The 26667-nt window shown below is 45.9% G+C and overlaps 2 protein-coding genes across 3 annotated transcripts; one reads left to right on the top strand and one right to left on the bottom strand.

The window, feature by feature from the left end:
* Window positions 1-118: 118 nt before the first annotated feature.
* RPS18 (ribosomal protein S18) lies at window positions 119-4632 on the bottom strand. Its single transcript, XM_004043806.5, has 6 exons — window positions 4494-4632; window positions 3894-3992; window positions 741-827; window positions 558-659; window positions 362-453; window positions 119-235 (listed from the first exon to the last, which is right to left on the bottom strand). Exons 1-6 carry the CDS (start codon window positions 4494-4496, stop codon window positions 160-162), a joined length of 459 nt encoding a protein of 152 aa, XP_004043854.1. The 5' UTR covers window positions 4497-4632; the 3' UTR covers window positions 119-159.
* On the top strand, window positions 4595-26444 carry VPS52 (VPS52 subunit of GARP complex). 2 transcript variants are annotated; one of them, XM_004043805.5, is made up of 20 exons: window positions 4595-5029; window positions 6314-6398; window positions 6546-6598; window positions 6778-6853; window positions 7040-7107; window positions 7408-7583; window positions 7954-8104; window positions 8395-8495; window positions 8606-8738; window positions 8864-8921; window positions 9282-9415; window positions 9891-10046; window positions 11736-11854; window positions 12138-12261; window positions 12532-12627; window positions 12756-12863; window positions 13086-13151; window positions 24757-24868; window positions 25092-25210; window positions 25735-26444. In XM_004043805.5, exons 1-20 carry the CDS (start codon window positions 4940-4942, stop codon window positions 25879-25881), a joined length of 2172 nt encoding a protein of 723 aa, XP_004043853.1. In that variant the 5' UTR covers window positions 4595-4939; the 3' UTR covers window positions 25882-26444. The 2 variants fall into 2 exon arrangements, with proteins under 2 accessions (XP_004043853.1, XP_063563582.1); XM_063707512.1 differs by lacking the exon at window positions 25092-25210 and having other exon boundaries at window positions 4680-5029.
* The last annotated feature ends 223 nt before the right edge of the window (window positions 26445-26667 follow it).

Raw genomic sequence — 26667 nt, 5'->3', positions numbered from 1 at the left:
TCACCACTGCTAAAACTAATAGCACTGTGTGGGCAACTGAGTAGGGCAGCTCTAAATGGAAAAAGGACCCAGCACTTTAACATTCCCTATTAGAATGGACAGAAAGGACAGGAAGCCATAGGTATATAAACTATTTATTAACAGACAAGGCCTACAGACTTATTTCTTCTTGGACACACCCACGGTGCGGCCACGGCGGCCAGTGGTCTTAGTGTGCTGGCCTCGGACACGAAGGCTGCAGGTAAAAAGAGAAGGGTCACAGGTCATGCACAGCAGAAACAAAAGGTTGAGGAAAAGGAAGAGCGAGTAGGAGGAATGCTGAGTCGAGGTAGGCAGGGAGATGAGACCCCCCCCCACTCACCCCCAGAAGTGACGCAGCCCTCTATGGGCCCGAATCTTCTTCAGTCGCTCCAGGTCTTCACGGAGCTTGTTGTCCAGACCATTGGCTAGGACCTGGATTCAGAGGAGGGGGCAAGGGATGTTTTATCCCCTGACCTCCTATGCCCAATTCTGTTAGGATCCTCCACCCTACCTCTAATCCTGCCCTCAGTACACACCTGGCTGTATTTTCCATCCTTTACATCCTTCTGTCTGTTCAAGAACCAGTCTGGGATCTTGTACTGGCGTGGATTCTGCATAATGGTGATCACACGTTCCACCTGGCAGGCAGACCAAGGTCAGATCTAGATGGCCCCCTTTCTGAGGCTGACCCCACCCCCAGCCCCCTTCCTTGTCCTCACCTCATCCTCAGTGAGTTCTCCCGCCCTCTTGGTGAGGTCAATGTCTGCTTTCCTCAACACCACATGAGCATATCTTCGGCCCACACCCTGAATGAATTGAGGGGTTTCGGAATTAGCGTTGAATCTGATTTTTAAATTCCTTTATAGCCTCATTCAAAAAGCTCACAAAGGTAGGATCTGCAATAATCTATTTTGCAATCCCCTAGGTCACCCTTTCCTCACCCACCTTTCCAGATATAAACCGTTCGACAGAAGGTTAACTTTGGGCCGGTCGCAGTGGCTCACGCCTGTAATCCCAGCACTTTGGGAGGCCCAAGTGGGCAGATGACATTGAGGGCAGGAGTTCAAAACCAGCCTGGCCAACATGGTGAAACCCTGTCTCTACTAAAAATACAAGAAAAGTAGCTGAGCATGGTGGCAGGTGCCTGTAATCCCAGCTACTTGGGAGGCTGCAGCAGAATAGCTTGAACCTGGGAGGTGGAGGTTGCAGCAAGCCAAGATCACGCAACCACACTCTAACCTGGGTGACAGTGAGACCCCGTCTCAAAAAAAGAAAAAAGTAACTTTGTTCAGGGGTATGACTGAATCATGAACACAGAATTTAGTATTACAGACAACCCTTTGAAAGCAGGCAGTATCTTTTTTTTTCCCCCATTGCTCAGCATATGTAGTTGTCACTAAGTGCCTTCTGATTCTTGCATTTAGGAGAACAAGGGGCCTGCCACTCCAAGCTGATGCAGTAAACCAGGGTCTTATGAGTTACAGGCTTTGATTACGGTACTGGGCTGTCAGTTCCTCAGAATCTCTAAGGGTCACAATTATTTAGGCAAATCACTGTATCCCCATAATCAAAGTATTCCAAGATCACAAACTCAATTTTGTCAGTGCCCAGAACTGGCTGCCCAAGTTATTATAAAAAGAAACTAATGCTTACATTGGTAGCATCACATCAACACCAGCACTAGCACCCATGCCATCTGAACTCATGAACCAAAGTGATTTGGAGAGTGAAGGAGGAACTGAATAGTGAGCCCTGCCCCTCATTTTGTCCAACTAGAACCTCAGAATGTGGCCCTATTTGGAAATAAGGTCTTTACGGAAATAATTAGGTAAAATGATGTTATATTTGATTAGGGTGGGCTCTAGATCCAATGACAAATCATGAGAGAGACACGAAGAGGACCATGAGATGACAGCAACAGATTGGAGTAATGCAGCTACAAGCCAAGGAACACTAAGGATTACTGACAACCACCAGAAGACAGGAAGAGGCAAGGTAGGATTCTTAAGTGCCTCCAGCGCCAAGAGTAATTTTCTGCTTAGTTTATATGAACTTGTTACAGCAGGCTCCAGGAAACTAAAACAAATGGCAGTTCCTATCTGCAAGAAAGACATCAAGGGTTGGCTTCACCGTGGCTCATGCCTGTATGCCTGTAATCCCAGCACTTTAGGAGGCTGAGGCTGGAGGATCACTGAGCCCAGGAGTTCAAGACCAGCCTGGACAACACAGCAAGATCCAGATTAGCCAGATGTGGTGGTGCACACCTGTAGCCCCAACTACTTGGAAAGTTGAGGTAGGATTGACTTGAGCCCTGGAGGTTGAGGCTGCAGTGAACAGTGATTCCGCCACTCCAGCCTGGGCGACAGTCTCAAAAAATAAATGTGGCTGGGTGCAGTGGCTCACGCCTATAATCCCAGCACTTTGGGAGGCTGAGGTGGGTGGATCACCTGAGGTCAGAAGTTTAAGACCAGTCTGACCAACATGGTGAAACCCCATCTCTTCTAAAAATACAAAAATTAGCTGGGCGTGTGCCTGTAATCTCAGCTACTTGGGAGTCTGAGGTTGCAGTGAGATAAGATTGCACCATTGCACTCCGGCCTGGGTGATGGGGTGAGACTCTGTCTCGGAATAAATAAATAAACATGACCAAGGGTCAAATTATTAGGTTGATTCAGAAGAGAGCAGGGTCTTTCAAATTTATTTATTAATTAAATGACGAGGTTTCACCATGTTGACCAGGCTGGTCTCGAACTCCTGACCTCAGGGGATCCGCCCACTTCAGCCTCCGAGTGAGCCACTGCACTAAGCCTCAAATTTAATTATATGTTTACAAGTGAAAAGATTTACTTCAAAATGGGTGTGGGAAGAGATATAAATGAAATAAGATTTCTAATTTTTAGTTAGATACATCCATGAAGGTTATTCTCTATTACACTTATGAATGCTGCACCTCTACTTAAGCCTCACAGCTGGTCTCTGAAATAAGTACAGTATTTCACACTGCCTTATTAGTTTCAGAGTTCCCAACAGAAGGAATTTCCCTCTACAAATTCCTCAACAGAGCCAACAGTATCCCTACTACTATCCATTCCCTAACGTCACCTAAGTACCTACCATGCAACAGAAGCCAAGAAGACAGGCCTAGCCCTGCACCCATGGACACATACTGGTAGGCTATTTCCACAACTAACTACACATTCTGACTTAAGGAAAAAAAAGAACGTTATGTATCTAGAAAGCCAGGAATTCATTAGGTTTGTGGAGAGAAATACTCAAGTGAAATAATATTCTTGCATTCATTGATTCGATTCTTAAAAGCCAAAGAAAGATGGATGTACTCCTTCACACTTCGACAGGAAAGGAGTGTCAATTATGGCATCTGAGTAAATGTCCCACTCAGACTTCTTCCACCCTCCATCTACAGGCTTCTTCACACTTTTTATCTGTTGGTATTTCTACTTATCCCTCAAGATGCCCAATAATCCTCCAATTCTCAGGGAATATAAATTTCGCAGGAAGGGTTGCTGTTATGATGGTGGGATGGGTAAAGAAACCGAATCTAGAAGAAATTTCACAAGCTCATGGTTCAGGAAAATCTTAGCGAATTCGGGTGAGCAACCATACCTCCTCCCCACTTCCCCAGGTGAAATGTTTTGGCTTGACCTTAGACCACTCTCTTGGCTTTAATCACTTATTTTCTGTGGTAAATGCTAAAGGGGTCAGTCTCTCCCTAAACCACTTTGTTTTCTTAATCCAGCAGTCAAGGTGATCTGGATGAGACTCAAGTCTCCCCAACCTTGCTTCATTTTTGCTTATGTCTTCACAACCCAATTCTCATTTACATTCCCTATTCCTTACCCTACTTCACTTACCTTAATGGCAGTGATGGCAAAGGCTATTTTCCGCCGCCCATCGATGTTGGTGTTGAGTACTCGCAAAATATGCTGGAACTTTTCAGGGATCACTAGAGACTAGTTGAAAAAGTACGGGGGAAGAAATCAGACACAGTAAACTATCAAACAGTAAGGCTGATAAGGCAAACTTCATACAAAAAGGTTAAGCCTGTCACACAAGTGGCAAGACACCCGCCCCCCATCCCTTAGGTTTTCACACCACAGAGCAAACTGCTCAGTCCTGCAGAGTAGGCACATGAAGCGTTCAAGCTTGGGAAAATGCAACCTCTGGAGAGAGGAAGCAGGTCTCCTGCCCATTCCCAAAAGTGCGTGGCGAAAGCCAGAGTTCCCCATATACGCCCAAGCCTTAGGCAGCTTCCGTGCGCCCGAGCAGTGACCCTTCCTCGGGCCCGCTCTCCGGAATTGGAAATCTTTAGTGTCCCTTTCCAGGGACGCGATCCAAGGCTCCATACAGAAAGTCGCAGGCCCTCAGGACAGGACGTTTCCAGAACCCTGACAGCCGGCTTTCCTTGCCCGAGCTGCGATGTCGCTGGATCACGGCACGGATTCCAGTCTTACCATGGCTGCAGCACAAGCGGCGGCGTGTAGGCCTCCTGTGGAAGAGAGAGCGGAAGTGACGCGATATCATTATATAGCTTCCAGGAGGAAGAGGCGGTGCGATCTAGGAGAAGTGCTTCCGGAAACTGTTTCAGCGCGACCTGGCTGGATTTATGAGTGTATGGCTTGGGTACCACAACTTCCGGTGCGTCTTTCTTTACAGTTCGTAAGGTTCATAGGTACGAGAACAGCGAAGGTTCCGGAGCTAGTTTGTGTTTCAGACTTCCATATTTCCATTTGCAGTTGGGTGAAGTGGTTAGAGCTGAAAGGGGACAGCTGGAGTCAAACAACTTAACTCAAATATCTGGGAACGATTTCGCGCTGAGGAAGACCCTTTGGGACTTTTACTCCACTCCGGGGAACGGACTCGCCGGGACTGACAGTTGCCGGAAGTGAGGCTGCGGGGAATGGCCGCCGCTGCGACCATGGCGGCTGCCGCCCGGGAACTGATGTTGCGGGCTGGGACCTCAGATATGGAGGAGGAAGAGGGCCCGCTGGTGAGAGCGCGGAGCTGTTTCTCCTCCGTAGTTCCGGTGCTCCTAGCTTCAGAAAGACCTGAGCTGGGTTTAGGCACAAGGGTGGGAACTTGGCTGCTACCCGTGATATTACCTGTTTGGCTCCCCGTACCCTTCCCTGTGATCAGACCCGACCCTGAGCGGGACCCTAGTGGCTGAAACTCATGTTCTGGGGCACAATTTCAACTTCACTCCACATTTTGGGGTAGAGTCAAGAAGTAATATAGTGTAAAGGTTAAGAACATGGCCTCTGGAGCCAGACTGCCTGGGTTCTATCTCTGCCACTTACACGCTGTGTGCCCTTGGGCAAGTTAACCAGCTTCTCTTTGCCATCATTTCTCACACCTATAAGGTGAGGAAGATAGAACCTACTGTATACATCGTCGTTAGGATTAGATGAATGAGTATGTGTAAGATTGCACCTGGCATGCAGGTAAACACTATGTGTTTTGACGTTTCTAGAAAGCCTGGGGTTCCCCAGAGGTGTGATAGAACACCCAAGATGGCAGGAGTCTGAGGGTCTTAAATTTAAGTGCAAGTTCTGCTCTATCCTCTGCAATTCCTAGCTTTCCTCATTCGGTCATCTCCACTGCATTTTTTTTTTTTTTTTTTTTTTTTTGAGACGGAGTCTTGCTCTGTCGCCCAGGCTGGAGTGCAGTGGCGCGATCTTGGCTCACTGCAAGCTCCACCTTCCGGGTTCACGCCATTCTCCTGCCTCAACCTCCCAAGTAGCTGGGACTACAGGCGCCTGCCACCACGCCCGGCTAATTTTTTGTATTAGAGACGGGGTTTCACTGTGTTAGCCAGGATGGTCTCGATCTCCTGACCTCGTGATCTTCCCGCCTCGGCCTCCCAAAGCGCTGGGATTACAGGCGTGAGCCACTGCGCCCGGCCTCCACTGCACTGTCTTGTCTTTTACTTTTTTTTTTTCTTGAGACGGGTTTCCTTGTGTTACCCAGGTTGACCTTGAACTCCTGATCTCCTCAAACAATCTTCCCGTCTCAGCTTCTAAGTAGTTGGGACTACAAGGAGCGTGGGCTACCTCCACTGTCTCACTGGATCGTCTCACTCCTTGTCGTATTCCTTACCCATCAGCACAAAATAGGAGAGTGGGTACAACGTGAGACTCTTAGAATTTTTCAAAGCAGTACCTGTGGCTCCCAGTAAAAGCAGCTCCTTCTCACTTTAAGGACTGGGGATATCCAATTATATTTTTTCTTTCTGTCTTTCACCGTACCCTACGCCCATTAACTTATCCCTTTCCAGGCGGGTGGTCCTGGGCTCCAGGAACCACTGCAACTTGGGGAGTTGGATATCACTTCTGATGAATTCATCCTGGATGAAGTGGATGGTAAGCGATGGCATGGGGTGGGTGCAGTACCTGTAATTTGAGAGGCATGGGGGCTGGAAGGAATAAGGTAGGGATTGGTGTGCAGATACTCAATGTGGGGAGAGGGAGCTGTGGAGCTGGACCCTTATGATAAACTTCTATTTCCAGTTCACATTCAGGCAAATCTGGAGGATGAGTTAGTAAAGGAAGCTCTTAAAACGGTGAGGCTTTCCCCTGTACTAATCTGCCCTTCTATCTATTCTGCCCCAAAAGGAAAAACAACAGTCTCTTGATTTTGTTGTATCAGCCTGGTATCTGACCCTTTAGTCTTTCACTGATTCTGTTACAGTGTCCCTTTACTGAGACTTCCTTCTGACCTGTGATCTTTATGTTCTCCCAGGGTGTAGATCTCCGTCACTATTCAAAGCAAGTTGAGCTGGAGCTACAGCAGATTGAACAGAAATCCATTCGGGATTGTATCCTCCAGCACAGGGAAGGGGTGATGCTATTGACATGGGGATTTTGTGGCGTGTGGTACAGATGTCCCAGCTGGGGTCAACATCTCTGAGGTTTCTATCACTTCAAAGAGAAATTGGAGAGGTACTACAAACCTGAGGATCTCCCATCTTCACCATGAGGCCCCTTGACTTTTTGTGGATCAGATATTCAAGAGAGTGAGAATATAGCATCTCTACACAACCAGATCACAGCCTGTGATGCTGTCCTGGAGGTTAGTAATCATGACCTGTGACCCCTAATAGCTACTCTGAACCAGACCATGGACTCTGGTGCCATTTTTAGGTCATCAGCCTCAAGATGGGGACAGGTTAGGGTCATTTTCAAGATGACTTCAGGAGCCTTTTTTGTTATTACTGCCATATTTAATGTTATTTCCTGATAATCTGGGGTGTCTCATCATCTGCCACCCTCAAGGACTGATAAATACTGAAGACTTCACAAAGAGTCTTTGGTGGCCCACTTATCCCCTACAAACCCTATAGCACTCCAGCAATATCTACCCTCCCTACAGCGAATGGAGCAGATGTTGGGAGCTTTTCAGAGTGACCTCAGCTCCATCAGCTCTGAGATCCGGACACTGCAGGAACAGTCAGGAGCCATGAACATTCGACTTCGAAATCGCCAGGCAGTTCGGGGGAAACTTGGGGAGCTTGTTGATGGTCTGGTGGTGCCTTCTGCTCTGGTCACGTGAGTTACCAGTTTGAAGGGTTATAATGTCCATAGCAGGTGGATGGGCTGGGGTGACCCACCCTATTTACCATATGGGTCTCCTGGCTCCAGGTTAAGTGCTTTTTAGAAATTAGTAGCCAGGTTAACCACCATTTCTTTAGGTATGCATTAGGCATCAAAGATTAAGATTAAGATTAAGAATGATGTAAGATCAGGTGTATAGTGGGGAGGTCCAGGAATAGAAAACTTTGTACATGTGTCCTGACTATATGGTACAATGCAAGGTGGTAGAGATGACAGGGGCTGGAGGTAAGGAGTGTGGTCTGGGTCTGGTTTAGGGATGTCTGGGTCTCCCTTGTAACTCATCCCACCCCTCCCTGCTAACCAGGGCAATTCTGGAGGCTCCAGTGACAGAGCCCAGGTTCTTGGAGCAGCTACAGGAGCTGGATGCCAAGGCAGCCGCAGTCAGAGAGCAGGAAGCTAGAGGCACAGCAGCCTGCGCAGATGTCAGAGGCGTGCTCGATCGGCTCCGGGTCAAGGTGGGAAGTAGGGATGGATACCCTGGAGGCTACTGGAAGCAGCCTTCCCAAGATCTTCACTATGGATTTCCTTGGCAGAGCTCACTGTAGCCTGTCTCCAAGAACTTCACCCTGCCTTTTCTGGGCAGCCCCATTCTTGCCTCTCTGGGTTTCCCTGAAAATCTTGAGAAATACCAAAGAGATATTCACCACCCTTCTGCCTATATTTACCATTTGTTGCTTCCCCCAGTTCCTCTCATACAGCAAAAGGGTTGCAGCTTCATGCCCTGTGTTTGGTTCCCCACATCTAGGCAGTGACGAAGATCCGAGAGTTTATCCTCCAGAAGATTTATTCCTTCAGGAAACCCATGACCAACTATCAGATCCCCCAGACAGCCTTGCTGAAGTACAGGTCACAACCCCAAGGAAGTGCATGGGATGGCCTTTGAGCTTTTGAGCAGCCTAGTGTGGGCATCTGGTTTCTTGGGAGACAGGTAGACTGACATGTTCCTGACCCCCTAGGTTCTTCTATCAGTTTCTGCTGGGCAATGAACGAGCAACAGCAAAGGAGATCAGGGATGAATACGTGGAGACGCTGAGCAAGATTTACCTGTCTTACTACCGCTCTTACCTGGGGCGGCTCATGAAGGTGCAGGTAAGGTCAGGAGGGAGAGGCATTCCTGGGCACATGGACTGGGAGGAGGGGACATCCCTGGGCAAGGAATATTTTATTGTGTTGTGGGAAGGGACGGTTATCAGTTCTCTTTTCTCTTTCCTTAGTATGAGGAAGTCGCTGAGAAAGATGATCTAATGGGTGTGGAAGATACAGCAAAGAAAGATATCCTAATACTGGGGAACCCTCATGCCAGGCCTTGAGAGTGGGAGGACTTTCGACTCCAGCCACCAATGCACTGCTCCTTACCTTTTCCTATGGGACTGAAACCTTTTAGAATGTGATGAAAGCTATAGCCTCCCTCCCCAGAAAGATGCACACATTATTTTGACACATAGTTTTGCATATGATTGCAGGGGAGGGAGAGACACCCTGAAGCCCATTCACAGATGTCAGCACGTGGGGCCCTAGTACTGGGAAAGAGGGCTGGCTAGGCCACGTCTGCCTGTCTGGGGTCCCCACAGATAGTGAGTCTTTGGGCCCAGTTATGGTCTCATTGTTTTCCCTGACTCTGACCCATCTTACGATTCTTCTCAAAGCCATCGCTCCGCAGCAGGAACACCATTTTCACCCTAGGAACCCGCGGCTCTGTCATCTCCCCCACTGAACTTGAGGCCCCCATCCTGGTGCCTCACACAGCGCAGCGCGGAGAGCAGAGGGTATGAGGAGGAACAAGCTTCAGTCACGAAAGAGGCTCTGAGCACGGTGGGGAGGGAAGGCCAGACCTCAGGGCAGAGCTTCCCAACCTGCAGGCCCTGTCTTAATCCCCTTAGACTTGGGAGTGGCCTTCTCCAATCACTCCAGCCTGCCGTGATGTGAAAAGAGCTGGGAACCATTGACTTAAGGGCATGCAGAGGGGAGAGACTGGATGAGGGGAATGACAGTCAGAGGCAGGTGTTGAGGTGGATGCAGGAGTAGCAACAGCAGGTGGGTGTAGGCCCTTTTTGTACCCCTATGTTCCCCCACCTTTTCAGTGCCCATTCAGCTTGCTCTTAGACAGCCTGGACCTAGATAGATGCGAAGGGTCTGCCTAGCTCTTATTACTCAGGTTTACTGATTTTCCAGCCATATCCATGGGAAGTCAGTGTTGGGGTCCATCCCTTCTGTTTTTCTTCTTTACTACTCCTCTCCCAGTATCCATTTGAGGCCCTCTTCCGCAGCCAGCACTACGCCCTCCTAGACAATTCCTGCCGCGAATACCTTTTCATCTGTGAATTTTTTGTTGTGTCTGGCCCAGCTGCACACGACCTGTTCCATGCTGTCATGGGCCGTACACTCAGCATGACCCTGGTAAGACTCCTGTTTCCTGTACTGTTCAACACCTTTGTCCCCAGTCTTCATCAGCAGCATAGTGGGGTCATGACTCAGGTAGAACTGAAATCAGGATAGCCTCATTCTAAAATGTTTAAGCCTTGGCTGGGCGTGGTAGTGCACACCCATAATCCCAGCACTTTGGGAGTCCAAGGCAGTAGGATTGCCTGAGCTCAGGAGTTTGAGACCAGCCTGGGCAACAACCTCATCTCTACAAAAAATGAAAAATTAGCCGGGTGTGTGTTGATGTGTGCCTGTGGTCGCAGCTACTAGAGATGCTGAGGTGGAAGGATTGCTTGAGCCCAGGAGGTCAAGGCTGCAGTGAGCCATGCACTCCAGAGTGAGACCTGTCTCAAAAAAAAAAAAAAAATAGCCAGGTGCAGTGGCTTACGCCTGTAATCCCAGCACTTTGGAAGGCTGAGGCGGGAGGATCACAAGGTCAGGAGTTCGAGACCAGCCTGACCAACATGATGAAACCCTGTCTCTACTAACAATACAAAAATTAGCCAGGTGTGCGCGGCCTGTAATCCCAGCTACTCGGGAGGCTGAGGCAGGAGGATTGCTTGAACCTGGGAGGAGGAGATTGCTGTGAGCCAAGATTGCGCCATTGCACTCCAGCCTGGGTGACAGAGCAAGACTCCATCTCAAGAAAAAAACTTGTTACTTAGACTTGTCACAGTGTTACTCCCCCATGAAATCCTCAGTGCATAGGGTCCCTGAGACTACCCCTACTGCTGACCCACAATCAGGCAATAGCACGTGAAAACTGAGGGTCCCCCAAATCTTGGTGCTCAAACCCCTGACCCAAGCTCAGCCCTGAACTCTGCCGTGATAGGCTTGTGATCATAGATCCTGGTGCGGCCAGGTGCAGTGGCTTACGCCTGCAATCCCAGTACTTTGGGAGACCAAGGCAGGAAGATTGCTTGAGGCCGGGAGTTCGAGACCAGCCTGGGCAATGCGGCAAGACCTTGTCTCTACAAAAAATTTAAAAATAAACTTAACCAGGCATGGTGGTACACACCCATGGTCCCAGTTGCTTGGCAGGCTGAGGTGGGAACATCACTTGAGCCCAGATGTTTGAGGCTGCAGTGAACTATGATTGTACCATTACAATCCAGCCTAGGTGACAAAACAAGAACCTGTCTCTAAAGCCGAAAACACCGGGTGCAGTGGCTCACACCTGTAATCCCAGCACTTTAGGAGGCTGAGGTGGGCAGATCGCCTGAGGTCAGGAGTTCGAGACCAGCTTGACCAACATGATGAAACCCCATCTCTACTAAAATACAAAAATTAGTCGGGCGTGGTGGCAGGCGCCTATAATTCCAGCTACTCAGGAGGCTGAGGCAGGAGAATTGCTTGAACCTGGGAGGCAGGCGGAGGTTGCAGTGAGCCGAGATTGTGCCACTGCATTCCAGCTTGGGTGGCAAGAGTGAAACTCTATCTCAAAAAACAAGAAAAAAGCCAAAAACATAGATCCTGGTGGGTAAGGCAGTAAGACCACCCGGGTGGCAGTGGACAGGAAAGCAGGGGGCAGTTCCATTTTATGTCTCTCCCTTCTGTCCTGTCCAGTGCATCATCCCCAAAGAAACAAATGCGTTTGTTCATAGTCACTGAGGACAACAAACTGACATTCTCTTTTAATCCTCTGTTTGTTCCCCAATCACACAGAAACACCTGGATTCCTATCTAGCTGACTGCTACGATGCCATTGCTGTTTTTCTCTGTATCCACATTGTTCTCCGGTTCCGTAACATTGCAGCAAAGAGGGATGTTCCTGCCCTGGACAGGTCACTGAATTCTGGTCCTTGATGCCCAATAGGCCACGAACTCTCTTGGTCTGCATGACTCTGCCCTGACCTTAGACTCCTACTGACCTGGTATCATCAACCTTTATTCCCATTCATTTGCTCCGGAGGCAGTACTGCTGCTTTTTGACTCACCTTTCTCCAACCACTGCCCCCCAACCCCCACAACTAGCTATTGACCATTAAACTGAATGATGCCCCACTCCCTCCCATCCCCCTCCAACATTCCTTGCTGGCTGACCTCTGATTCTGATTAAGCCCACAGGTACTGGGAACAGGTGCTTGCCTTGCTATGGCCACGGTTTGAACTGATCCTGGAGATGAATGTCCAGAGCGTCCGAAGCACTGACCCCCAGCGCCTAGGGGGCTTGGATACTCGGCCCCACTATGTGAGGGAGGGCAAGGGTAACAAAGGGTTCTTGAAAGGCAGGGCTCTAAGCATCATTGTGGGGGTTGGCCAAGGTCACAGTTGTGTCATGGGCCACGCTATGAGCAGGTGTTCTGGGAGGGTGGTAAAACTCATGGTGAGTGGTGCACTGTGGGTAGGAGGGACTGAAGGTAGAGTCACATCACATGGAGGTGGGTTGGCTAAGGAAGTTGGGAGGTTGTGTTGGTTGGGCCAGGAGGTGGGTGTGATTTTCCTTCGCACTCTCTCCTAGATCACACGCCGCTATGCAGAGTTCTCCTCCGCTCTTGTCAGCATCAACCAGACAATTCCTAATGAACGGACCATGCAATTGCTGGGACAGCTGCAGGTGAGGGTCAGACAGGAGACACTTCCCAGCAGCAGGGCTGCTGCCAGTGGGTGGAGTCTGAGGAGGAGCCAGATGGGGCCCAGATGACCTTGCTTTCTGGTGTCACCTCTTCCTCTCTGCCTTTTCAGGTGGAGGTGGAGAATTTTGTCCTCCGAGTGGCAGCTGAGTTCTCCTCAAGGAAGGAGCAGCTTGTGTTTCTGATCAACAACTATGACATGATGCTGGGTGTGCTGATGGTAATAGGTGCTCCTTCTCCTTGCCTTCCTACCCAGAAAATTCGGTTTCCCCCACTGCTGTTAGCTCTGTGAGGGCAGAGATGATGCCTGTCTTGTTCAGTGTTTTACTCTTGGAGTCTGGCACAGTGTCCAGCTTAGTACAATAAGTGTGGAATGAAGGGGACATCCTGAAGTGAAGGACTGCTTTCCCCAAACTAGACATTCCCCTTTGTCTTCCCTTAGGAGCGGGCTGCAGATGACAGCAAAGAGGTTGAGAGCTTCCAGCAGCTGCTCAATGCTCGGACACAGGTAGGGGTGTGGGGAAAAGGGAAGAGACAGCCTTGTGTGCTGTTTTCACCTCTCTCTCTCTCTCTCTCTCTCTGTGTGTGTGTGTGTGTGTGTGTGTGTGTGTGTGTGTGTGTAGGGAGTGGCATAATGGACCTCAGGTATGCGGAATTACTGTAACTCTTGATTCACAACATACTGTCATTATTGGTCTATTTTATTTTATTTTGTCTTTGGTTTTTTTTTTTTTTTTTTGAGGCAAAGTGTCACTCTGTCACCCAGGCTGGAGTGCAGTGGCATGAACATGGCTCACTGCAGCCTCAACAGCCTGGGCTTAAGTGATCCTTCCACCTTAGCCCCCTGGGTAGCTGGGACCACAGGTGCGAGCCACCACGCCTAGCTAATTTTTTATTTTTAGAATGAATTTTATTTTTTTCTTTATCCTCTCAAGCATTTATCCTTTGTGTTATAAACAATCCGATTACACTCTAAGTTATTTTAAAATGTACAATTAACTTATAATTGACTATAGTCACCCTGTTGTGCTGTCAAATAGTAGGTCTTATTTATTCTTCCTATTTTTGTTTGTACCCATTAATCATCCCCACCTTCTCCCCAGCCTTCCACTAGCCTTCCCAGCCTCTGGTAGCCATCCTTCTACTCTCTTCGTACATGAGTTCAATTGTTTTGATTTTTAGATCCCACAAATCAGTGAGAACACATGACGTTTGTCTTTCTGTGCCTGGCTTATTTCACTTAATATAATGATTTCCAATTCTATGCATGTTGTTGCAAATGACTGAGTCTCATTCTTTTTTATGGCTGAGTAGTACTCCATTGTGTATATATCCCACATTTTCTTTACCCATTCATCTGTTGATGGACACTTAGGTTGCTTGGTTGCTTCCAAATCTTAGCTATTGTGAACAATACTGCAACAAACATGGGAGTGTAGATATCTCTTCAATGTACTGATTTCCTTTCTTTTGGGTATATACCCAGCAGTGGGATTGCTGAATCATATGGTAGCTCTACTTTTAGTTTTTTGAGCAACCTTCAAACTGTTCTCCAAAGTGTTTGTACTAATTTACATTCCCACCAACAGTGTATAAGGGTTCCCTTTTCTCCACATCCTTGCCAGCATTGTTATTGCCTGTCTTTTGGATAAAAGCCATTCTGACTGGAGTGAGATGAGATCTCATTGTAGTTTTGATTTGTATTTCTCTGATAATAGTGATGGTGAGCCCCTTTTCATATATGTCTGTTTGCCATTTGTATTCTTTTGAAAAATGTCTATTCAAATCTTTTGCCCATTTTTTAATAGGATTATTAGACTTTGTCATGTAGGGTTGTTTGAGCCCCTTATATATTCTGGTTATTAATCCCTTGGCAGATGGGATTTGCAAATATTCTTTGTCTCTTCACTTTATTGTTTCTTTAGCTGTGCAGAAGCTTTTTTTTTTTTTTTTTTTTTGAGATGGAGTTTTGTTCTTGTTGTCCAGGCTGGAGTGCGATGGTGCGATCTCAGCTCACCGCAACCTCCGCCTCCCAGGTTCAAGCAATTTTCCTGCCTCAGCCTCCTGAGTAGCTGTGATTACAGGCATGTGCCACCATGCCTGGCTAATTTTGTATTTTTAGTAGAGATGGGGTTTCACCATGTTGGTCAGGCTGGTCTCAAACTCCTGACCTCAGGTGATCTGCCCAGCTCTGTCTCCCAAAGTGCTGGGATTACAGGCGTGAGCCACCGTGCCCAGCTGTGCAGAAGCTTTGTAACTTGACGTGATCCCATTTGGCCATTTTTGCTTTGGTTGCCTGTGCTTGTGGGGTATGGCTCAAGAAATTTTTGCCCAGACCCGTGTCTTGGAGATTTTCCCCAGTGTTTTCTTGTAGTAGTTTCATAATTTGGTCTTAGATGTAAGTCTTTAATCCATTTGATTTGGTTTTCATATGTGGCGAGAGATAGGGGTATAGTTTCATTCTTCTGTGTAATGGATAGCCAGTTTTCCCAGCACCATTTATTGAAGAGACTATCTCTTTTTTTTTTCAGACGGAGTCTTGCTCTGTCACCTAGGCTGGAGTGCAGTGGTGCAGTATTGGCTCACTGCAACCTCTGCCTCCTTGGTTCAAGTGATTCTCCTGCCTCAGCCTCCTGAATAGTTGGGATTACTGATGCCTGCCACCACGCCGGGCTAGTTTTTGTGTTTTTAGTAGAGACGGGATTTCACCATGTTAGCCAGGCTTGTCTTGAACTCCTGACTTCAAGTGATCCTCCCACCTTGGCCTCCCAAGTGCTGGGATTACAGGCGTGAGCTACCGTGCCTGACCAAGAGACTATCTTTTCCCCAGTGTATGTTCTTGGCACTTTTATCAAAAATGAGTTTACTGTAGGTGTGTGCCAGCTAATTTTTTAATTTTGTAAAGACAGTTGTCTTTACAAAAGACAACTGTTGCCTGGGCTGGTCTTGAATTACTGCCCTCAAGTGAAAAATCTTATGATTCTTTTTTTTTTTAAAGACGGAGTCTCACTCTGACTCCCACACTGGAGTGCAGCGATACGATCTCAGTTCACTGCAACGTCCGCCTCCCAGGTTAAGTGATTCTCCTGCCTCAGCCTCTGAGTAGCTGGGACTGCAGGCACGTGCCACCATGTCCAGCTAATTTTTGTATTTTTAGTAGAGATGGGGTTTCACCATGTTAGCCCGGCTGGTCTTAAAACTCCTGACCTCAGGTGATTCACCCGCCTCAGCCTCCCAAAGTGCTGGGATTACAGGCATGAGCCACTGCACCCGGCCTAGATTCTGTTTTTAATGACACTGGAAAACAACGAATTTTTGTTTTGGCATATATATATATAGCTTTACTTTTAAAAGCAAGAACACACACAAAAAAAGGGGGAAAAAAGCAAGAACACAATAAATGCAACATTTAGATCAACGAGTACCTGTGCACGAGAAGCACAGGGATGGTTTCAGTAGGATTTCATAGTTTGATGGTGACTTTTGCCAAGCTGCTACTTCTTGGATTGTGTGGTGTGTTTGTGAGTGTTTATATCATTAAAAAACAAAACAGCCACTGCACTGGGTTGTTTTATTTTTTAATGATATAAACACTGATGAGACAAGGCAAGAAAACAGCAAGGCAAAAAAGAAAAAAAAAAAGCCAGGCATGGTGGTATGCACCTGTAGTTCTAGCTATCTGGGAGACAAAGGCGAGAGGACCACTTTGAAATCCAGGAGTTCGAGGTTACAGCGAGCCATGATCATGCCATTGTAGTCTACCCTTGGCAACAGAGCAAGACCCTGTCTCAAACAGCAAAACAAAACAAAAAACCCCAGAATCACAGGATTTTTTTCATGCATAATTTTTCTAATATTGTCATGTTATTGCATATGGCTATAGCTCATTCCTTTTCACTGCCATATATGACTTGTGTGATTAAACATATTCTATAAATGGATTGTTTCCAGTTTCTTGCTTCTGTGAGCATTGTTTTATGAATAATCATGTCTTTTAGCACACATAGATATTGATTATCTTCATCAAAAGTTTCTCTTGGGTATAAACCTAGGACAGTAGTCTTGCTGCTTATAAGATATGCAGTATCAGTCTTTATGAGACAATGATAAATTGTTTTCCTAAGTAGTTCCTTCTCACCAGCAATATGTAAGAATTCCTACTGAGCCACATTTTCTCCAACATGTGGTATTATCAGGTCTTTGCCATTTTTTTTCTTTTTTTTTTTAGAGACCAAGGATGCTGCTAAAGATGCTCGGGATCAGAAATGTTTCAGATTTTGATTTTTTTCGGATTTTGGATTCCTTGCATTATTTTTACTGGTTAGCATCTGTAGTCTGAAAATCTGAAATCTGAAATGCTCCAAAGAGCATTACCTTTGAGCATCATGTTGATACTCAAAAACTTCCGGATTTTGGAGCATTTTGGATTTCAGATTATTGGATTAGGGATACTCAACCTGTATTTCAGTGGGTCTTTATTTGTAATTTCCTGATTACTAATAACATTGAGCATCATTTCAAATGTTTAGTAACTATATGTAGGGGTTCAGTCAGGCTGGTGGGAAAAATATTAGTTACGATAGCCACAAACCCTCTTGGAAGGCCTAAGAGTTTTCATAACTTCGGTAATAGATACGGTTGAAGGCGACCTGATCTTTACCTTTAGTTAAATAAATTAGAGTAATAACAAAGGAATGTGGGGAAGTTATCTAGGTAGCTTGTTTACTCATATGGTCTTAAGACTAACCTTTGATGTACCGCAGGTGCTTAACTGCTTTCTACTCAGGAAGTCCACAATGTCAGTTACCCCGTAGTGGTGTTGACTCAAGTCTTTGTCAATTAATCTTTACTGAATAAATACGAGTCTCACTAGCTGGTCAGGGCCGCCATTGCAACTGTTTACAGTACTCTTCAGGGAGTCTGTAAACAGCCTGGACACACTCAGCTGGACTGGCAAAGCAGAGTATCTGTGTGTCAGTGTACCTCATTCATCCGTTGCCGGGTCAGGGGTCTGCAAGGGACAGACTCCCTGAAGCTGGTGCTCTGTGTGAGGAGCGTCACCACAACTATACAGTTTTTTTTTTTTTCCTGTAAAATGGCTGTCATAGCATTTGACCTTTTAAAAATCGGCTTGTGGCTGGGCAGGGTGTACACCTGTAATCCCAGCACTTTGGGAGGCTGAGGCGGATGGATCAGTTGAGGCCAGTAATTCAAGACCAGCCTGGCCAGCATGGCAGAACCCTGTCTCTACTAGAATTACAAAAATTAACCAGGCATAGTGGCGCATGCCTGTAGTCCCAGCTCCTCAGGGGCGCTGAACCTGGGAGGTGGAGGTTGCAGTGAGCCAAGATTATGCCACTGCACTCCAGCCTCAGTTACAGAGCATGACTCTCTCAAAAAATAAAGAAAAAAATAAGTCTGCTAGTATTTTTTATTTATAAGAGTTCTTTGCATCATCTACATACTAATCTTGTTGATTATACATAGGTTACAGATTATCTTTTAGTATGTATCTTTTTACTTTTTTTTTTTTTTTTTTTTTTGGTGAGATGAGGGTCTTTCTGTGTTGCCCAGGCTCCTGGGCTCAAGAGATCCTTGCACCTTTTTTTTTTTTTTGAGACGGAGTTTCACTCATGTTGCCGAGGCTGGAGTGCAATGGCGTGATCTCAGCTCACTGCACCTCTGCCTCCCGGGTTCAAGCACTTATCCTTTCTCAGCCTCCTGAGTAGCTGGGATTACAGGCGCGTGCTACCACGCCCGGCTAATTTTTGTATATTTAGTAGAGATGGGTTTTGCCATGTTGGCCAGGCCAGTCTTGAACGCCTGACCTCAGGTGATCCATCCGCCTCAGCCTCCCAAAATGCTGGGATTACAGGCATGAGCCACCGCGTCCAGCCTTTGTTTTTTTAATGTTGCTTTTTGATGAAAGAAATTTGTAATTTTAATATGATTGAATTTATCTGTCCTTCATTTTTATGTCTTTGTTTTTAATAACAGTCTTGCTCTGTCACCCAAGCTGGAATGCAGTAGTGTGATCATGGCTCACTGTAGCCTCAACCTCCTGGGCTCAGGCAACCCTCCTCCCTCAGCCTCCCAAGTAACTGGGACTACAGGTGTGTGCGATATGCCCAGCTAATTGTTGTTGTTGTTGTTGTTTTGTAGAGACAGAGTCTCACTATGTTGCCCAGGCTGGTCTCAAACTCCTGGCCTCAAGTGATCCTCCCGCATCAGCCTCCCAAAGTGCTGGGCTTACAGCCACCATCTACCACGCCTGACTATTTTTGTCCTGTTTAAGAAATTCCTGGGCTGGGTGTGGTGGCTCACGCCTGTAATCCCAGTACTTTGGGAGGCCGAGGCGGGTGGATTACGAGGTCACGGGATCAAGACCATCCTGGCCAACATGGTGAAACCTCGTCTCTACTAAAAATACAAAAAAATTAGCTGGGCGTGGTGATGCGTACCTGTAGTCCCAGCTACTCATGAGGCTGAGGCAGGAGAATCACTTGAACCAGGGAGGTGGAGGATGCAGTGAGCCAAGATCATGCCACTGCACTCCAGACTGGTGATAGAGTGAGACTCCGTTTAAAAAAAAAAAAAAAATGAAATTCCGTATTACTCCAAGGCCAGAAAAATATTATGCTACATTTTCTTCTTAATATTGTAGAATTTTGGCCAGGTGCAGTGGCTAAAGCCTGTAATCCCAGCACTTTGGGAGGCCAAGGCAGGAAGATTGCTTGAAGCCAGGAGTTCGAGACCAGCCTAGGCAGTATAGTGAGACCTCATCTCTACAAAAAATTAAAAAAATATATTAGCCAAGCATAGTGGCACACACCTGTAGTCTCTGCTACTCAGGTAGCTGAGGTGGGAGGATCACTTGAGCCTGGGAGGTCGAGGCTGCAGTGAGCCCTGTTTGTGCTGCTGCACTCCAGCCTGGGCAACAGAGTGAGACCCTGTCTCAAAAAATAATAATAAAATTAAAGAATAAACAAATATATAGAGAGAATTTTTTTGTTACCTTTAAGTCTCAAATTTACTTGGAATTAATTTTTGTGTGTGATGTGAGGTAGGGATCTATTTCATTTTTTTATGTGGATGGTTGGCCCAGAACCATTTATAGAAAATCTTTTTCTTTTCTTTTTTTTTTTTAGACAGAGTCTCACTCTTGTCACCCAGGCTGGAGTGCAGGGCCACAATCTCAGCGCACTGCAACCTCTGCCTCCTGGGTTCAAGTGATTCTCCTGCCTCAGCCTCCTGAGTAGCTAGGATTACAGGCATGTGCCACCACACCCAGCTAATTTTTGTATTTTTAGTAGAGATGGGGTTTCACCATGTTGGCTAGGCTGGTCTCGAAAAGTTTTCACATTTTAAAAAGTCTTTAAGGATTTTGATTAGAATTACATTGTCTATAGATTAATTTGGAAGAATTGATACTTTATGATATTGAAACTTCCTATCCATGATCATGATCATGGGCTCCCTATCCTTTTTTTTTTTTTTTTTTTTTTTTTGAGACAGGTTTTGCTCTGTCACTCAGGTTGGAGTGCAGTGGCACAATCATAGCTCACTGCAGCCTTGAATTCCTGGGTTCAAGTGCTTCTCTTGTCTCAGCCTCCCAAGTAGCTAGGACTAGAGGCACACAGCACCACACTTGGCTTTTTTTTTTTTCTGTAGAGAATACAAAATTTAAAAATTTAATTTTTTGTAGTGTCTCACTAAACTGGGATTACAGATGTGAGCCACTCCACCTGGCCTCCTCCTCCAATTTTTAAGATAGTCTTTTAATGTCTTTTGATAACCTTTTTAAATTTTCAGCACAAAGACACTGTAAGTCGTTTGCCATATTTTTAGGTGGGTATAATACGTATGTTTAGTTCTACTAGGAATAAATAAATCTTTTCTAGTCTTTTGTCTTTAACATCTTATGTTTTTGATTTCTTATTCTACTGGCTGACACTCCCAGGATGATGTTTAGAAGTTGAACAGAAAGGTGATAGTGAGAACCCTTTTCATATTCCTGATTTTGAAAGAATTGTTGCTGGCGCTGTGGCTCATGCCTGTAATCCCAGCACTTTGGGATGCTGAGATGGGAGAATCTCTTGAGCCCAGGAGTTTGAGGGGATCAGCCTGGGCAACATAGTGAGACTCCATTTCTTTTCTTTTTTTTTTTTTTTTAGACAGAGTCTCCCTCTGTCTCCCAGGCTGGAGTGGTGCAGTGGTGCGATCTCAGCTCACTGCAAGCTCCGCCTCCCGGGTTCACGCCATTCTTCCTGCCTCAGCCTCCCGAGTAGCTGAGACTACAGGTGCCCAGCACCATGCCCGGCTAATTTTTTGTATTTTTAGTAGAGACGGGGGGTTTCACCATGTTAGCTGGGATGGTCTTGATCTGACCTCGTGATCTGCCCGCCTTGGCCTCCCAAAGTGCTGGGATTACAGGTGTGAGCCACCATGCCCGGCTAAGACCCCATTTCTTTAAAAAAAAAAAAAAAAAAAAAAAAAAGCCAGGCGTAGTGGCATGCACCTGTAGTTCTAGCTGCTTGGGAGGCTGAGGCGGGATCATTGCGGGAGATTAAGGCACCCACAAAGATGCACTTAAACCAGTTGTTTCTGCTGAGAGCAGCTGGGATTTGTCACTGGATTTGCCAGGTATAGAGACTCGCCAGCTGCCATCAATGCTTCTGGTCCTTTTTGGTCAGCTGCTGCTTCATACTACGTAGGAAAGATTGTTAAAGCCCAGTGCACTGTTTCCTCTGGTCACTCCTCTGCTATCAAGGTGTTCTCTTTTGTGTTATAGAAAGCTTAAAGTTCATCGAAGTCCAGACCAGTACTCCTATAGGAATATAATGCATGCCACAAATGTGAGCCACTTAAATAATTTTAAATTTTCTAGAAGCTACATTAAAAAGTAAGGAGAAACAAATGTGAGCCACTTAAATAATTTTAAATTTTCTAGAAGCTACATTAAAAAGGAGAAACAAATGTGAGCCACTTAAATAATTTTAAATTTTCTAGAAGCTACATTAAAAAGCAAGGAGAAACAGATGAAATAATTTTTTAAACCACTACATCCAAAATATTATTATTTCAACATATAATCAATAAAAAATAGTACTGAGGCCAGCATGGTGGCTCACACCTGTAATCCCAGCACAGGCCAAGGCAGGGAGGATCGCTTGATCCCAAGAGTTTGAGACCAGCCTGGACAACATGGTGAAACCCCATCTCTACAAAACATAAAAAAAAAATGAGTGGGGCATGTTGGCACATGCCTGTTAGTCCCAGCTACTCAGGAGGCTGAGGTGGGATAATCACTGAGCCAGGAAAGTTGAGGTTGTAGTGAGCTGTGATTGTGCCACTGCACTCCAGCGTGGGTGACGGAGCAAGACCCTGTTTCTGAAAAAAAAAAAAGAAAAAAAAGATATATTTAAAATTTATTCTAAGATGAAGTCTTCAAAATCAGGTGTATATATCATGCTTACAACACATTATATAATTTATGGCTCCTGCCTAGCAGGGGTCATCACTGTTAGTTCAACTTTTCTTTGGCAAGTCTACTCCCTGTGCCCCACCGTACACTGCTACATTATTGTTTGTATATGTGTGTGTGAGACTGCATTTAGGCAACTGTAATAGGTTGAATTTGGTTATTTAATCTCTGTCCAAAATCACATCACAAAGATGCCTTGATTATAGAAAGATCCTTCCTTGCAGCATATTAGTTATTTGACACCCTCAGTGGATATAAGTGAATATTTTGAGGGAAGAATAGAAAAGATACAATTATTATATATTTATTTATTTATTTATCTATTTATTTATTGAGACAAGTTGCTGCTCTGTCGCCCAGGCTGGAGTGCAGTGACATGATCTTGGCTCACTACAACCTCTGCCTCCCGGTTCAAGTGATTCTTCTGCCTCAGTCTCCCTGAGTAGCTGGGATTACAGGCATGCACCACCACACCTGGCTAATTTTAGTATTAATAATTTATTTTTAAATGGAATAATAATTTCACTTTCTTCTTACCAGATCTTTCTGTCTGGGTTGTTTGCTTTTATGAGTTTTTTTGTTTGAATCTCCCTTTTACATTAAACAAAAATTAACATTTTATTATGGGAAATTTCAATATGCTATTAGAAAAGCATAGTGAACCCCCAGGCATCATCAGTGATATTCAGTGTATAGCAGTTCACGGACAGTTTTGTTTCATCTATACCAACACCTATTGCTTATCCTCCTTCTGTGTCCCCCAGTTACTTTGAATTAAATCTTATACATATACAGATGAATATTATCACTTCATCTGTATCAGAATGTTATTTTTATTAAGAAAATTATTTTTGAGATAGGGCCTTGCTGTAGTGCCCAGGCTGGAGTGCAGTAGCATGATATAACTCCCTGCAGCCTCGAACTCCTGGGCTCAAGTGATCCTCCCACCTCAGCCTCCTAAGTAACTGGGACTACAGGTGTGTGCCACCACACCTGGTAACAGATGGTTTTAAAAACTACAATACATTATCACACTTAAAAAAATTATCTTATTTAAAATAACTATTCAGATTCCCCCAGTTATTTCATAAGTGATTTTTTTTTTTTTTTTTTTGAGACAGAGTTTCACTCTTGTTGCCTCCAGGCTGGAGTGCAATGGCCCGATCTTGGCACACTCCAACATCTGCCTCCCGGGTTCAAGCAATTCTCCTGCCTCAGTCTCCTGAGTAGCTGGGATTATAGACACCCACCACCATGCCCAGCTAATTTTTGTATTTTTAGTAGAGACAGGATTTCACCATGTTGGCCAGGCTGGTCTCAAACTCCTGACCTCAGGTGATCTACCCGCCTCAGCCTCCCAAAATGCTGGGATTACAGGCATGAGCCACTGTGCCTGGCCTTCATAAATGATTTTTATGGTTCAAATCAGGATCCATATAAAGTCCATATATGTGTCTTTTTTTAGTCTATAGTTTCCCTTCCATCTCCTCTGCAATTTATTTTTGGAAGAAACTGAGTTATTGAGTCATTTGTCATCTAGAATGATGTACAGTTTAGATTTTGCTGACTGCATTCCATGGTGTGGCCAAACTTCCTCCGTCTGGTGTATTTCTCATAAGTGTGTAATTAGATGGAAAGGCTTGATCAGATTTAAATTAGTTTTTTTTTTTCTACAGGGATATTTGAGAGGTAGTGGTATGTATTTCCATCAGGAAGCGCATAATGTCTTCTTGGCTCTCTTTGTGATGTTAGTAGCCATCAATTTCAGTGCCTAGATACATTAGATTTCTGTATCTCCTATTATCTCAAAATTTTCCATCTTCTGTCTGTGCTACATTCTGAGTCCTTTCTTCAGTTATAAATTCTAATTCATTGTATAATTCTTGTTAATCTGTTGACTTTCTAAAACTGGCTTTTCATATCTAAAAAAATTTCCTTTTTTCAAGTCTGTTCATTCCTAATAGTTCTTACTAATTGGTCATTTTTACATCCTTTTTTTTTTTTTTTTTTTTTGAGACAGAGTCTTGCTCTGTCATCCAGGCTGGAGTGCAGTGGCACGATCTCTGCTCACTGCAACCTCCGCCTCCCAAGTTCAAGTGATTCTCTTGCCTCAGTCTCCCGAGTAGCTGGGATTATAGGCATCCACCATCATGCCCAGCTAATTTTTGTATTTTTAGTAGAGACGGGGTTTCATCATGTTGGCCAGGCTGGTCTTGAACTCCTGACCTCAGGTGATCTGCCCACCTCAGCCTCCCAAAGTGCTGGGATTACAGGCTGAGTCACTGTGCCCGGCCTATCCTTAACTTTAGACATTGCACACAGTACAACTGCTATCCGTATCGGATAGTTCTTAAGGTCAGCAGCTATTGCTTATTGTGTCTGCTGACTCTCTTGGTAGCTGCCCTTCTTTTGTGTCTGGTGATCTTTGAGTTCATTGTTTGATCTTAACCAGGGGAACTGTATGGGCCAAAATTAGGATTGAGGATATTTTTCTCCATAGAGGATTTTCCTTAACTTTTGCAGCAGCTGAAAGATGCCATTCAGATGGATCTACATTAGTCATGATGCCAGAATTGGGCAAATCTGCTGACACCAGGACACCTGTGTATATGTGTTTGTGTCTTTCCAGGAATTCATTGAAGAGTTGCTGTCTCCCCCTTTTGGGGGTTTAGTGGCATTTGTGAAGGAGGCTGAGGCTTTGATTGAGCGTGGACAGGCTGAGCGACTTCGAGGGGAAGAAGGTATGAGGAAAATATGGTAATGATGGGATCAGTGGTAAGGGAAGTGGAAAAGAAAAATGAAAGGATGCAGATTACATGGTGGGGGAATAGAGTATGAAAGACTGGATTGAGAGAATACCAGAAAAGAGGGTTTGATGATAAGGATGGCTATACCTTGGGGAGAACTTAGTGGAGTTGAAGATCAGCCAGATCCCTCTCTGACACTGTTTCCTCCTGCTATTAGCCCGGGTAACTCAGCTGATCCGTGGCTTTGGTAGTTCCTGGAAATCATCAGTGGAATCTCTGAGTCAGGATGTAATGCGGAGTTTCACCAACTTCAGAAATGGCACCAGTATCATTCAGGTGACCTGCAAGTCCCAGGCCCCACTCAGGTCCCCCATTATTAATTATTTTCCCCATCTTTTTGCTGGGCTCAGCATCATCTAAGTGACCCTTGGTCTTCAGTTACTAGCTGTGCCCAAAGTTCTGTATGAGCCCTAACCTGATTCTTTTTTTTGTTTTGTTTTGTTTTTGAGACAGAGTCTAGCTCTGTTGTCCAGGCTGGAGTGCAGTGGCACAATCTCGGCTCACTGCAACCTCTGCCTCCCAGGTTCAAGTGATTTTCCTGCCTCAGCCTCCCAAGTAGCTGGGATTACAGGCGCCTGCCACCACAACCAGCTAATTTTCGTATTTGTAGTAGAGATGGGGTTTCACTGTGTTGGCCAGGCTGGTCTCGAATTCCTGACCTCGTGATCTGCCCGCCATGGCCTCCCACAGTGCTGGGATTACAAGTGTGAGCCACTGCACCTGGCCGCCTAACCTGATTCTTAATCATCACTATTAGCACCATTTTACGGTTTGATCCCTCAATGACTTTCTTTGACCAGGGAGCGCTGACCCAGCTGATCCAGCTCTATCATCGCTTCCACCGGGTGCTGTCCCAGCCGCAGCTCCGAGCCCTCCCTGCCCGGGCTGAGCTCATCAACATTCACCACCTTATGGTGGAGCTCAAGAAGCATAAGCCCAACTTCTGATGTGCCAGAAACCTCCCTGAGATCTGCCGGTCATCTCCATGGACTTCTGCACCCCATTCCATACCCTTCTTCACCTGGGGTCCCCCTTCCAGTTTTCCCCTTGCTTCCCAGGCCCTTGACATGGCTTACCTGCCTTCACTCCCAGCACCTTGCCCAACAGGATAAGTTGGATCCCCTTGGCCTTCTGAATATCCCAGTGTCTTCAGGTTTCCCAAGATCACTTCCCTGTGGGCTTCCAAAATGGCCTTTATCATTTCTCCAGTCTGTCACCCTCCTTTCCTTCTCCCATACACCCAAGGCTTGTTTCTTCCCCTGTAAAAACCACTGCCTCAATCTCTGGTTCACTCAACTAGTCACCATGTCCTGAGGCATGAAGCCTCCTCAGCTCTTGGAATTGCTGGCAAGGGGTGACTGCCTCTGAGTCATTGTGTTTTTCAAAGTGATTTCTTTTCTGTAGCTTTTTGACCTAAGATCTCAGCAATTTGAACACTAACCTCTCCCCTCCTGGCTCAAGAATTACTCCGAAGTCAGTCTGCAGAAAATAAATATTTAATATGACATGACACTTATCCCATTTCCTTTCTCCTTCCTCCTGAAGGTTTTTCAGGTGGCCCCATCTCTAGAATGACCTTTCCTTTCTGACTACTTCCTGGGCTTACATCCCTTCTGGTGGGTGTAACCTCTAACCTCTAGCTACTCCCAGGCCATTGGAGGAAGGTGGCCCCTGGCTAAAATAGCAGATGCTGCAAGGGCTGAGAAGCAGGCCGCGCAGCCCCAGACACTGTC

Source organism: Gorilla gorilla, chromosome 5 (genome assembly GCF_029281585.2).
Source record: "Gorilla gorilla gorilla isolate KB3781 chromosome 5, NHGRI_mGorGor1-v2.1_pri, whole genome shotgun sequence".
Lineage (NCBI taxonomy): Eukaryota > Metazoa > Chordata > Mammalia > Primates > Hominidae > Gorilla > Gorilla gorilla.
Note: the sequence above shows the minus strand (reverse complement) of the source record. Positions and strands in the feature narration are given on the sequence as shown.